General features: G+C 46.6%; 1 protein-coding gene across 1 annotated transcript in view; it reads left to right on the forward strand.

The window, feature by feature from the left end:
• LOC135829711 (uncharacterized) overlaps positions 1-14,060 on the forward strand; it is a 113,838-nt gene that overhangs the window by 54,529 nt on the left and 45,249 nt on the right. The window contains exon 15 of the mRNA XM_065342103.1: positions 5,993-6,091. Coding sequence (XP_065198175.1) covers positions 5,993-6,091 — 99 coding nt within the window. The remainder of the gene's footprint in view (positions 1-5,992; positions 6,092-14,060) is intronic.

A 14,060-nucleotide genomic window follows, 5' to 3' on the forward strand; every position in this document is an offset into this window, starting at 1 on the left:
TCCATCGCTGGCGATCGTGGGTTTGTTGCTCTGATGAAGTTTGTGGAGCCTGCCTTCCCATTCCCGTCGCAAACTCATTTCAGTTCGCTGCTGCGCAAGCGCCATGAAATAGGGATCGCTGACCTGAAAAAGCTGTTGGAGAATGAGGGAGTGTGTGGCATAGCCCTCACCACCGATGGATGGACTTCTATGGCGACGCAGAGCTATGTCACATACACTGCACATTTTACTGACAGAGATTGGTCTCTGGTGAGCTGTGTCCTGCAGACTAACCAATTCCACGGCAACCATACCAGTGTACAGCTGGCTGCACATCTGCTATCCGTTGTGGATGCTTTCGGCATTCCACGCCAACAAGTGAGCTGTGTGACTCACGATGAGGCCCGAAACATGGTTGCCACTGCAGCTATTTTGCGTGATGACGATATCGACAACCAGGTCTGCATGGCCCACATGCTGCAGACCGTCATCAGGAACGCCATCGGCAAAACGAAGGGCCTGGACAAGTTGTTGGCTTGCAGTCGCAAACTGGTAGGGCACTTTAAACATTCGTCTGTGGCGGCTGAGCACCTGAGGCTCAAGCAGTTGCAGCTCGACAGCGCCAAGCAGCCACTAACCATAGTCCAGGACGTGCCTACAAGGTGGAATTCCACCTTCTTCATGTTGAGCCGCCCCCTACAGCTAAGGACAGCATTGACGGTTGTGCTGTCGGACAGCAGCTGCACTCCAAAGAAGGAACACCGTGACCTTCAGCTGAAGGACCAGCAATGGGCCGCAGCTGAACACCTGGTCACAATTCTGAAGCCGTTTGAGCTTGCCACCCAGATTGCCAGCGGGCAATCGTACGTCACGCTCTCAATAATGCTCCCCATCACCACAAAGCTGGCAACACGGCTTCAAATTTTGGTTGGCGAAACAGACTCCACCATGGCACGGTCGTTCGACATCCATCGTGACTGTCAATTCGCAGACGATTCGGCACTTATTGCTACAACTCACCATGGTGCCACACTTGCGCTCAGCCGGTTCATGGACGTCGCAACTCGCTTCGGCCTCACCATCAACCTATCAAAAACCAAAGTAATGGCGGTCGGCTTCGGCATTTCTCCGGAGGATCGTCGTCCATTGGTGGTTGGCGGGGAAATTGTCGAGAGTGTGCATGACATTCGCTACCTAGGCTCCATCATCCATACTGGTGGCCGCACCGCAGTGGACACTCGGTCCCGAATAGCGTCAGCATCTAGGGCATTCGGAGCATTGCGTCGATCTGTCTTTGATGATGTCGATCTTTCACTGGCAACGAAGCGAATGGTGTATGATGCATGTGTGGCTTCTCTTCTCCTTTACGGAGCGGAGTGTTGGGTACCACTGAAAAGCGAGCTTGCGGCGCTGTCCGCCTTCCATCTTCGCTGCATTTCCGCAATATTAGCCCTCGGTAGAAGAGACACCTGGGACTTCCACATCAACAGGAAGACCATTCTGGAGGCCTGGAATCGTCGAGATCCAGTGGATATTACCACACGTGTTCTTCGCCGCCGTCTGGAGTGGCTAGGCCATCTAGCTACGATGGACGGCGATAGAACTCCGCGCCAGCTCCTGTTTGGTGCGCTCCTTCCGCCGAGGCCGGCTTGCGGTCCTCGGAAACGGTGGCGAGACTCTGTCAGAGCTGACCTCTCCGCAGTGAACATCGACCACACGGAATGGTACGACCTCGCCCAGGAGCGTGGGAAATGGCGCAGTGCGTATTCCGCTCAACCAGTACCGCGATCGGCTCAGCGTGACACTTCTGTGCTCTGCGATGTTTGCCAGCGTACTTTCGCCCACCAGAAATACAAGAATCGCCACAAGTGCCTGGCCGAGAGGAGGAAGCCCATATCTGAGCAGTCCGGCAGCCGACTATGTAATGCGTGCGGGAGATGGTTCTTGAGTGCTGGCGGGCTAGCTTCGCATAAGTGTCTCTCCAACTCGGCTGCTGAATTGGCGCCGGTCTCGGCTGTGGCATCGGCAGACTCGGTCCGGAAACAGCGGGTTGCCCTGCCCTGCTGCAGAGCGCATTGTCTCGGCTGCGGTCGCTGCTGCAAGTCATCCCGTGGTTTCGACCTGCATAGGTGTGCTAATTTCCTGTCCAGGAAGTAGAGCGGCGTTTCTGGGTCCAATGCTGAACTCAGTGCTGTCGACCCCTGCACAGGGGACACGTGACCATTTGATGGCAGTGTTACCAAGGACCAAGGTGTGTGTGTGTGTGTGTGTGCGTGTGTGTGAGTGTGCTCATGTGTGTGTGTGTGTGTGTGTGTGTGTGTGTGTGTGTGTGTGTGTGTGTGTGTGTGTGTGTGTGTGTGTGTGTGTGTGTGTGTGTGTGTGTGTGTGTGTGTGTGTGTGTGTGTGTGTGTGTGTGTGTGTGTGTGTGTGTGTGTGTGTGTGTGTGTGTGTGTGTGTGTGTGTGTGTGTGTGTGTGTGTGTGTGTGTGTGTGTGTGTGTGTGTGTGTGTGTGTGTGTGTGTGTGTGTGTGTGTGTGTGTGTGTGTGTGTGTGTGTGTGTGTGTGTGTGTGTGTGTGTGTGTGTGTGTGTGTGTGTGTGTGCAGGTGTGTGTGTATGTAGTGTGTGTGTCTGTGTGTGTGCATGCGTAACGTTACGGCCTGTATTGAATTGTGTGCTTTGAAGTTATTTGTGGCAGCTCAAATTAGAAAGGATAGTAAAATATCTCTGTTGCAATCAACATATCACGTATAATGACATAATTATTACTTTATTGAAATTTGAAAAATAAATTCAAGTAACCATGACAATATTACATGTACTACGTGTGTGGAAATATGTCGCTAAGCCGATAAGCCGATCGTTATGATATCAGCTGAGCCACTAAGGAAATATCACGATCGTTTCAGCCCTACGTCATTTTGTTCCTTGCGCTGCTCTATATCAACATATCGGAGACGTTATGAGTCTCCGACATGTTGACAGGGTGCATGGGCAACTCTGCTCAGTTTTGGCCCACGGCTGATTCAGTTGACGTGACTTTTCTGGAAATTATAAGTAATACCATACTAAAAATGTACTACAAATCTGCGGACGTATGAACTTGTAACGAGCGTTTTCCATCCACGGACAGTTCTACAAAGAAACTGCACCTGCCTTGCGTGACTAGCGACCGTCTAATAGTGTACCAAATGCCATATAGGACCTGCACACTGCGACCAAAAAAATGCCAGACCCATCAGGACGCAAACCCGGGACCTTGCTTGTCATGAGCAATGCTCTAAACATCTCTTGAAACTAGTTGCCATTTCTCACTTCCCTCCTGTGCGTTCGCTGCATATCGTGTTCTTGTTTGTATTTGATTTGTTTTGTCCATTTTCTTTAACGTATTTTTGGGAACACAGCCCCATCCTGTGTGAACAGTCGTGTTGAGAAAAAAATGCTCTAAATATGTGAGCTATGGGACCAGGTCGAACCCAGAAGGTGCTGACAAGTGTTTCACTCCAAATGCGGCTCACAACACATGCCACACATGCAGATGGCGCTTGGGTCTTTTCCCTCTCCCGGGGGACCAACAACGGTGAGTTTTCTGGAACGTACTACGAGAGGTGAAAGGAAGTGTTTTGTGAGCCTTGCTCATGAAAAACAATGTCCCGGATTTGAGGCCTGGTGGGTGTGGCATTTTTATCTCCTTTCAGGCAGTTCGCTTCCCTGTTTGATCCTTTGAAATCCCTTTCAGTGCCAGGCCATATGCACGCGGTTTGCCGGGCCATTTTTTTGTAATTAGTCGTATCAACTCAAACCGACTTGTTGTCTTGCGCCCTGCTCAAACTCGACATCGACACCTCCGATATCCTCAGGGCCGTCCAAGGCGACCACGGCAGTAGGTACGACATTGACCACGGCGGACTTGGTTGCGAAATTTGTCACGATCGCGGACGGCTACGTTCGCATTCGAGTCATCGCCTTCACTATCGCAGCTCCAGTCATCACTGTCCGAGTCCATGATGGACTGGAGCACCTCTTCAGCCGACGTGAAAGGTGGTTCTTGACCAGGGAGTTGTACGACACCTTGTTCTTGACCTGCCCGGTACGCGAACCCCGTCGAATATGTCTAATTATGTTATCGCATGGTTGCAAGGGCCTTATGGCATATTATTGCCCCGCGAGGTTAGCCCGAGGGCTAACCTCGAGGGGCAATAATATGCCATAAGGCCCGCAGCAACCATGCGATAACAAATTTATCACATGGCACACAGAGCAGACCATTGGGCTGCTGTTGAAATTAGCCCAAATGCCAACACATTATGACCACAATGTATATTGATGTGCTATCATTATCAAACAGGAAAAATGAAGATATTTCTCCTAAACCCTAACAAAAAGCCTGCTACAGGCCATCAGAGAGTATACAGTACTGAAAGACGGAGACAGAAAAAAAGTGCCGGCACCGCATCGTCATAGCAATAGACATGGCAACGACAATAAAATACAGCAGAATCATAATTTCAGTTGAAAAAATAAGAGTGCTACCACAAAGAGTTTCTTCATGTTTACATGTGTATCAGTTGTCACATACAGTACTGCAACAAGTACAAGTATTTGACGACTCCCTGGTGTGTAATTCTGAGGACAATTTGTCTTCTTTTTTTCAGCTCCAGATAGCTGTATTTTTCATTGCAAAACATCCCTGAATTGTTGTGTTTGTTGTTCAAGCAAAGGTGAAGGCAGAGGACAGATGAGCCTGGTAAGAGTTTTGCGTGGCACATGAAGACCACACACAGGCAGTGACTTTGCGAGGATTTGAAAACGCACGACGCTGAGTTGAATTTGTGTTATTTCCTAAATAATTGTTTGTGATCACAGTACCACTTCGAGCAGAACTGAATCTTATCCACAAGCTTACCGACGGTCAGGCTGCAAACATGACTGAACAAAATGATCCCTGCAAGCACCACACGGCAGACGTCCGAGGCCATGTCCATTGCCGGGATGTCCATCTCCAAAAATTATTCCATCTTCGTCTCAACGCTACACTGCGACTCGTCGTGAGTCGTACAGTCTACAGAGTCGTCGTAGTCACAAGATACCTGAAATAAACTATTTTTTGCGGGCAAATAAACTATTTTTTTGCGGGCAATATCGCATATTATTGCCCGCGGCGCGAAAGTTGCTGATTCGCTGGAGTACGGGCAACAATCACGTGCCATCTGATAAATTTATTTATTTTTTATAAGACAGTAACATTGTATGAGGTATGTACTACGAATGTGCAGTCGCGTTTATAGGCTGGGTTTCACTGAACCTGCATTACGAGTACGATATCAAATAAATACATGGAGGATAAAAGGCAAAAAATCCATTTTGAAAGTGTCAGAAGCACAAACTCCAAAATTGCCGCTGAATCACCCGGGAGGGATCAGATTAAGGCAGCGATACAATTCTCTTCATTGAAATGCGACTTAAAGCGCAAAACTGGTACCAGGGACCAGTTCCGATCACATCACTGCACTTGCATATGTGTACTTCTAGCCGCATTCGTACCGCATCATGGGCGTTGATCCAATTTGTACAACGACACAATGATCCGACAATATGAAATACACTCATAACTTGTTTATCCGGGCACTGCCCGTAACTTCGAAATGTCCATAACTCCTAATCACATACATTTTGACGGGGAATGGCCATAGATAATGTGTCGTATGTCGTCACTATTTCCAGAAAAATTGCCAAAAGAGTAGTAAAATTTCCACTGAAACTCGCCCAAATTGTGTCCGGTAGCCTGAAATTCCCGTAACTTTGGGGTCTGGATAACCGAGGTATAAGTGTACATGTATGTCTGTACACTAATGGCAATCATGCAATGTAAATACCAGACAAGTAGTACCATATCCACCAACTGTTGAATTCCACTCTGAATTGTTTTGCTTTGATCTACAACTGTGACTGTAATCCACAATCTAACTCATTGAGAACTTTTTCCTCTACTGTTGTTTCTTGCGTGTGCATCCAGCGTGGCGACACTCCGTTGCACCATGCCGCCAGGAGAGATAACCTCGAGGTGTGTCAAGCGCTGATCGCTGGAGGGGCCGACTGTAACATCAAGGATGAGGTAAAGCACAATTACATTGATTGTTATGAACCAGGATAATCCCATGGCCAGCAATCAAGGACATCTGAGAGTTGTAATTTTTGAACTCCTCCGAGGTGTGATATTTGGCGTGCTGGGCCAAGCACAAGGAAGCCATCTGCAAAAAAACTGCAGAAAATGGTTGTTGTTTGATCCTTTGGTGTAATCTTTGTTTCTAGTCGAAGCTAGTTGCTGTTTGGAGCAGAAACGCTGAAATTGACTATTTTCTGCATGTACTCATACATGTACTCATGTACTCAGGCATGCAGTCTCACTCGTATTTTAGCTCTTTTTCTGGAATGGATGCTGCTCTGCGCCCCTTGGTGAACATTTCCTGCGCTCGTGGAGCAGCTGAAAAGGACCACTGGTATGTCTGGTTCCTGGTTTGAAAGTGGAGAGTCGACTTTTGTTTGTGCCTTGAAAAAGGAGTAGATAGCGATTTAGGTACGTCTGTGGCTTATTTTTGAGTGCTCCTCGTACATTTTTGATCGTGATAGAAATTCTCAGACCAAAGTCAGACCAAAATGATGGCCGTACAGTTTTCTTGTGGATATTTTAGTTGTTTCATCTCGTATCTATGTCAGTATCGTGATGGTGAAGTGGAGAGGGTGATTTTCTTCCTCTAGGCTTCGTTCGGCCGACTTTGCTTCGTCCTCGTTGAAAAATGATCCTGAAAAAAAGGTCGATTCGCAAAATAATGTTGATTTTCAATGTACGTGATGACATGCGATTGCTGGCTATGTGTTCTGTGTTTAACCGGATATGTTCATTGACGGCCTCCTCATGACTATAATGTATGCAGGTCTTTGCCCCAGGGTGTTGTGTCTTTTGTTCTCAAAATCGGTCAAGCTCCCATTGCAGGGATGAATTTACTGTCATTTTTTTGCATAGCAGTTTTCGCGACGCAAACACCAAAATGCGTAGCAGTCCTTGATTTTTGATTAGCACTTTTTCTTCCACGAAAAAGTCCCTCCAGGACCGACATTCCTACCGCCTTGCTATGCATATCCGACTTCGAATGTTTCACCACATTGTCCTTCTTCAGAGCAGTCCCCGAAATCCCGTCCACAAAAGACCGACTAAAATTTTTCAGTCCACGGAGGGAGGACTCGTGCTGTCTGCATAGCTGGCAGAAAATTAACGTCACCGCTGCACCTGTAGCTTTCTCAGAACGAAGCCATTTCCTCTCGACATCGACCTCTGCCACCGGGGACCCACTTCTCAAAGGTACTCTGTCGTATAGACATGTTGGAGGCAGAACCAGACTAGACAAAAACTACAGCTTGGACAATTGTCAGAGAGAAGGACGAACGCGATTCCAAAATTTCCTCACGACCAGAAAGACCGAATGGCTACAAGCAGAAAGCTATAATATCACGAAAAGAGGTAAGTAAACCAGAAAGAAGAGAAAAAAACAAGACCTCCAACGGGATCGTGGAGGAAAGATGATGCTTGTCAGTACGGAATGTACCTGAACTTACTTACTGAATGAAAGCCGCGCAAAGTGGTACGTGTAGTTCAAGTAGGACACCAGTACATGCAGTCAGTATGTGCACGCAGAGCCAGCCACAGTTCACAGGTACATGTACTCAGTACTAGAAATCACACCTTACTGAGAAAAAAGCGGGGTCCGTGCACTGTACAGGTGTAGTGAGTGTACGACACAGTCACAGCATCACTTTTACTGACTGCGCGAGCTAGTATGCAGTGCTGTTTATGCATCGCAGTTTCCTGTGAGTCGCTGTGATTTTTGAGTCGCACTTGATCGATGTTGAATCGCAAACTGCGATGCGATACCGGATAAATTCATCCCTGCATTGCTTGGTATATTCTTGAGAAACGCCATCATACCAGAATCTTTCACCTGACGTGAGTGCCCTTAAATTTGCAGAGTGCATGCTAATCCGCTTGGTTTGGCCCTCGGCGGATTCAGTTGACGGCAGCTTTTTTCCCGATCATAAGACAGGAACATCGTATGAGGTATGTACTACGAATGTGCAGCCGCGTCAATAGGCTGGGTTTCGCTAAACCTGCATTAGGAGTACGATATCAAATTATCCTTGTAGGATAAAAGGCAAAAAATCCTTTTTGAAAGTGTCAGAAGCACAAACTCCAAAATTGCCGCTGAATCACCCGGGAGGGATCAGATTAAGATTAAACAGTTCTGGCGTTTGAGACGGATCATCCAGTTATTCCCTGGTCGAGATGGTAAGCGTCGTGTTGCCAAGGTTAAGTTGAGTACCAGTACCCTGTTGAGGCCGATCCAAAGGTTAGTGCCGTTAGAAGTATCGTCACAGGACGTGGCTCCTGGGCTTGCAGATACCGCTCAACCTGCTATCGTCCCTCAGCAGCCAGCGTATGAACCGTCAGCACCGTTACCACCACCACGGCAGCAGGAGATGACGCGTTCTGGGCGCGTAGTCAGAGCCCCGGATCGTTTTTGACTTGTGTGCATTGTTGTACGGCGGTGAGAAGCCCTTTGGTGGGGAGAATGTTGCAAACCACCAGTTCTCAATTGGGAAAGGCCTTCGCGCTTATGGCATTGTATTCGTTGCAATGTTGTATTTCGACTCCGCCGTACCGCTGCTGTTGCTGCATGGCATACGCTATATGCGCTGTGTGCGTTTTTGCTGTATACGCTGTTATGTCCAGATTTATATGCGTATGTTTTGCATGTACGCTTTTTTTGCATGCTATAAATAGCTGGTGTTATTAGTGTTCATTGTTAATTATTCGATGAAGTGAAATATACTGTGTAAAGGAAAAGAGTTGTCCTCGTGCCGTGTGGTCGTACGATCCTGACAATTTAGACAATCTTAGAGGGTTCACAACAATCCTGTTCTGTGTTTGCACTGCACAATAAACGTACGTTAAATCATGTGTTCCCTGACCTTCACCCGATCGAGTGGAATCCTGTCTTAACCGGAAATGTTCATTTACGGCATTCTCACGACTACAATGTGTGCAGGCCTTTGCCCCAGGGTGTCAATTGTTCTCAAAATCGGTCACGCTCCCATTGCTTGGTATATTCCTGAGAGACGCCATCATACCAGAATCTTTCACCTGAGCGGGTCCAGACGGAACAATGATTACTATGTTCCATCCATTACACGTATGAAGGGTTAGTATGTCGAAGTACTAAAACTCGGAACGACTTCGGGAGGAGTCTACAGGTGGACTTCAGGCGCATGAGCTGAAAACAGAAAAGTATTTCGAGCTACAAGTATATTGTATCTTACATTGCTGCAGGCTAGGTGAAGCACAGGCTCCATCCTCGTTAATAGTAGGCTCTGCATACAGAACATCGAGCATTCCAGATGTGAATACAGGATTTCCATACAAGAACCCTCACATAGGGTTTAGGTGCACTAGCTGCACAAACTGGTTTCGCGAGCAAAGAACAGAAACTGTGGTTATGGGTCAGTGCGCGGCTCTCTGCCTTTATTACGTAACTTACCTTCACCACGCTCTGAAAGTATGCACTCAAACCCAAACAGTGAGCAAGTACGGTTGTGAGTGTTGAAATCCGAACTAATAAAGTGCAAATCTGTCACCCTGGACCAGTTCAGATTACATCGCTGCACTTGCATATGTGCATGTCTAACCGCATTCCTACCACATCCTGGGCGTTGATCCAATTTGTATAACAACCCGAAGAGAATTGGTGAGCACACATGCTTATTCCCTGGGCACTGCAAATTCACAACTCATTTCATTTTACAGAATCATTTTCAACGTTTCATATGCATCCTGATGATGGCAATTTGCTGAAACGTTGAAAATGATTATGTAAAATGAAATGAGTTGTGAATTTGCAGTGCCCAGGGAATGAGCATGTGTGCTCACCCATTCTCTTCGAGTTATGAAGCTGCAGGATGCCTCACCGCTACTTCGTTTGTATAACAACACACTGATAAGAAATTATGACATACATGTGAGCCCCAGCCAGCAGAAACCTGAACATATGTAATTTTTTCAAAAATTATTTTTCGCTCAAAATTGATTCTGCACTATTAATCCAGTTATTAAGTTTGGTGGCAATCTGATGAGCGAAAGCATGGAAAATAGAGTTTGAAGTCACACAGGTCAAGATTCGGTACAGTTGGCGCAGCATCCATGCCCAGTAACTCCATGCAAGTTGATCCTACAGTTTCTGATTGTGATGTGGAACAGATACATGTAAGTAAATAGAATGCAAGTCAGACTTGCCCTCTTGGTGCTGCAGGCATGAGTAGTTCAGAAGTGTGACGATATTCCGTATACACCACTACCTTCTTTACAACACCAGCGTGCAAAACGATGATTGGTGGCTGGCCTTCCAAATTGTGTTCAGGGACCTCTGTGCTGGCAGTTTGAGCGTTGTCCCAAAGCTTGCCATACTGATAGATGTACTGACGAATACCACTGACATCCACTCCCTTGCACACTTTCACTCAGACCATGATTTCAGCTTAATTGTATTTCAATGATATGAGCGAATATTCGCGTTTTGTAGCACGTGAAGATGTTGCCCCAACGCGTTCAGCCGGTTTGACTTTTTAGGGATCGCCTTTCTCAGCACAGGCAGCAGCCAGCTTGGCGTCGTCTGGCAAGGTAGAGTACTGATAATACTATGCTTTGTTTTGCGCCGTGAGAAGCCCTCCATCAGTGTCTGCAACATCATTGTTGTCGATGTAGAAATACGGATCGCTCAGCGGGTCGACATTCAGCTTCTCCTCGCAGTCGCTATTACTCCAGCACTGACTATCGTCGCCATCAGTATCCAGTGTCGATTTTATGAGGGCTCTTCGTTGCTATGCATATGAGACTCGCCACTGCTGGACAAACTCAGCGAGATCGCCACCAAAGAAATAATTCTGATCGCGAACTAACTTTCAGCGCCGCTTCGTACAGGGAGTCTCACGCTGACAACTCTGGACCTAAGTCCTTGTCGCGACACCTGTCGCCATCGCTGTGTCTAAACTCAACCTCCGTGTGACGAGCTCTCACGTAGCGCTAAAATCAATTGACCAGAGACATTTGAAGACACTTGAAGCTCCTTTGACAACAAAGACACCCACTCGATCGAAAAAGAATCTTCAAAAGCCAGCTCACTGCGCGTCCCAAACTTTGACGTCACATTTTGATGATTGATATCAAGTACACAAGTGCTGGTTTTCGCTGGCCGGTAGGCCTCCGCGGAATATGCTCGCATTTTTACCGATAATTCTTTTGAGCATTGCTCAAAATTTCGACCGATTATTCCCGTAATTCCACCAATAATTCTCACAATAAGCCTTTTTTTCTTCCCTTTTTTTGCAGATACCGTACCGCGTACGGGGTTTTTGCCGCTTATACGGGCAAAAAAATCACGGTTCGCGTGGAACTCGGCTGGAAGCTTTTTTTTCTTTCTTTTTTTGAAATACCGGGCGATCAACTTCAGGATCATGAGCTTTTTGGTACAAATCAGGGTGTTATAAATGGAAAAAAATTGAAAAAAGGGAATCACATACATTTGGATGGGGAATGGCCATAAATATGGCATATGTCGCCACTATTTCCACAAAAATTGCCCAAAGAGTAGTAACATTTACACTGAAACTCACCCCAAGTTTGTCCGGTAGCCTGAAATACCCGTAACTTTGGGGTCTGGATAACCGAGGTATAAGTGTACATGTATGTCTGTACACTAATGGCAATCATGCAATGTAAATACCAGACAAGTAGTACCGTATCCACCAATTGTTGAATTCCACTCTGAATTGTTTTGCTTTGATCTACATTTGTGACTGTGATCCACAATCTAACTCATTGAGAACTTTTTCCTCTACTGTTGCTTGTTGCGTGTGCATCCAGCTTGGCGACACTCCGTTGCACGTTGCCGCCAGGAGAGGTAAACTCGATGTGTGTCAAGCGCTGCTCGCTGGAGGGGCGGACTGCAACACCAAGAATGCGGTAAAGCACAGTAACATTGGGTGTTATCAACCAGGATAATCCTGTTCTGTGTTTGCACTGTACAATAAACGTACGATAAATCATGTGTTCCCTGACCTTCACCCGATCGAGTGGAATCCTGTCTTAACTGGAAATGTTCATTTACGGCATCCTCACGACTATAATGTGTGCAGGCCTTTGCCCCAGGGTGTTGTGTCTATTGTTCTCAAAATCGGTCACGCTCCCATTGCTTGGTATAGTGTAGAGAGACGCTATCATGCCAGAATCTTTCACCTCAGCAGGTCCCGACAGAACAAAAATTATTATGTTCCATCCATTACACGTATGAGGGGCTAGTACGTCGAAGTACAAAAACTCGGAACGACTGCAGGAGGAGCATACAGGAGAACTTTTGGAGCGTGAGCTGGAAACAGAAAGGTATTCCGACATGTATATTGTATCTTACATTGCCACAGGCTAGTGCAGCACAGACTCCATCCTCGTGGATAGTAGCAAGAGTGCATAAACAAGAGTATGCAACTGTGGTTATGGGTCAGTGCGCGGCTCTCTGCCTTTATTACGTAACTTACCTTCACCACACTCTGAAAGTATGCACTGAAACCCAAACAGTGAGCAAGTACGGTTGTGAGTGTTGAAATCCGAACTAATAAAGTGCAAAGCTGTCACCCTGGACCAGTTCAGATTACATCACTGCACTTGAATATGTGCATGTCTAGCCACATTCCTACCACATCCTGGGTGTTGATCCAATTTGTATAACTACACACTGATAAGACAAAATGACATACATGTATGTCTGTACACTAATGGCAAACATGCAATGAAAGTACTGTCTTGGACATGGAAATCCAGGCTAGAGAAGGAGAAAAAATGAACTTCGAATTACGAGTAGAGCAACTCCATCTCACTTCGAAATAAGCGCTCGAAGGACATAGTCACTGTACTGTAAACTGCTCTTCTGTACGAAGGCAGAGTTCGAATTATCCAGCGGGCGCACTTTTCGTACTTCGAATTATGCATTCGAATTTAACTTGAAGTGACTTGCAGAAGATCAGTACGACGAAAAAGTTCAAATTACATGGAATGTTCGAATTATTTCGTATTCGAATTAGAGGGAGTCTACCTGTACAAGAACTTGGAATGACTTCGGGAAGAGTAGAAACAAGAACTTTGTGTGCCTGATCCGGAAACCAAAAAGCAAAAAGTTGCACAAACTTGTTTGGAGAGCAAAGCACAAAAGCAGGGAAGTTAAGACTTCTGCAAGTTGCGTTACTCATTTTTAGGGCTGAAACGATTACACCGATTACTCGGTATTTACTCGTTAGAAAAGATACCGAGCTAGTATTTTTACTCGCTATCGGCTTATCGGCTTGAAATGAGTACATATTTGGATGATAAGTGTGTAAATATTACTACTATTCATCCACCGGCGGCGGCTCGCGTGTGGGGCCCTTCTGCAGTGATGTACAGTCTAGTCAGTCAGTGCAGTCATGCTAGTTGACTTGGTACGGTGCACAGCGGAACTACTTGCGCGGTCTACAATATCTACTCGGGTCTATACGGCCAGTCACACTCACAGACTGTCAGTGTTTACTACACGGTGAGTGTGACTGGCCGTGAACCATGTGAACTGAACTGCACTTGTAAACATTCTACGGTGCACTGCGGAACGACGAGCACAGACGAAATACTAGTTGCTCAAGGTGATTAGGTGCAGATTGTAGTTTTCCTTTTACTTGTAGTTCGTCTTCTCTCTGACACTCGTAGTCATATTGTAGGTAGGTATCGTCCGACTGCCATGGCGTTTTCCAGGCAAGCAATGTCTGGTGTGTTGACGTATTTTGATCGCGGTGTGGAGAGGCACACATGTAAACTTTGTAAAAAGACTTACTCTCGACAGAGCGGAACCAGCAACCTGTTCGCTCATCTGAAATCGGCTCACCCTTCAAAGTTCCAATTGGTTCACTCCTCGGGTGCGACTACTGAGTCAGATGTTAGTAATGCGTCATCGGTGGCA

The sequence above is a fragment of the Sycon ciliatum genome, chromosome 13, assembly GCF_964019385.1.
Source record: "Sycon ciliatum chromosome 13, ocSycCili1.1, whole genome shotgun sequence".
Classification (NCBI taxonomy): domain Eukaryota; kingdom Metazoa; phylum Porifera; class Calcarea; order Leucosolenida; family Sycettidae; genus Sycon; species Sycon ciliatum.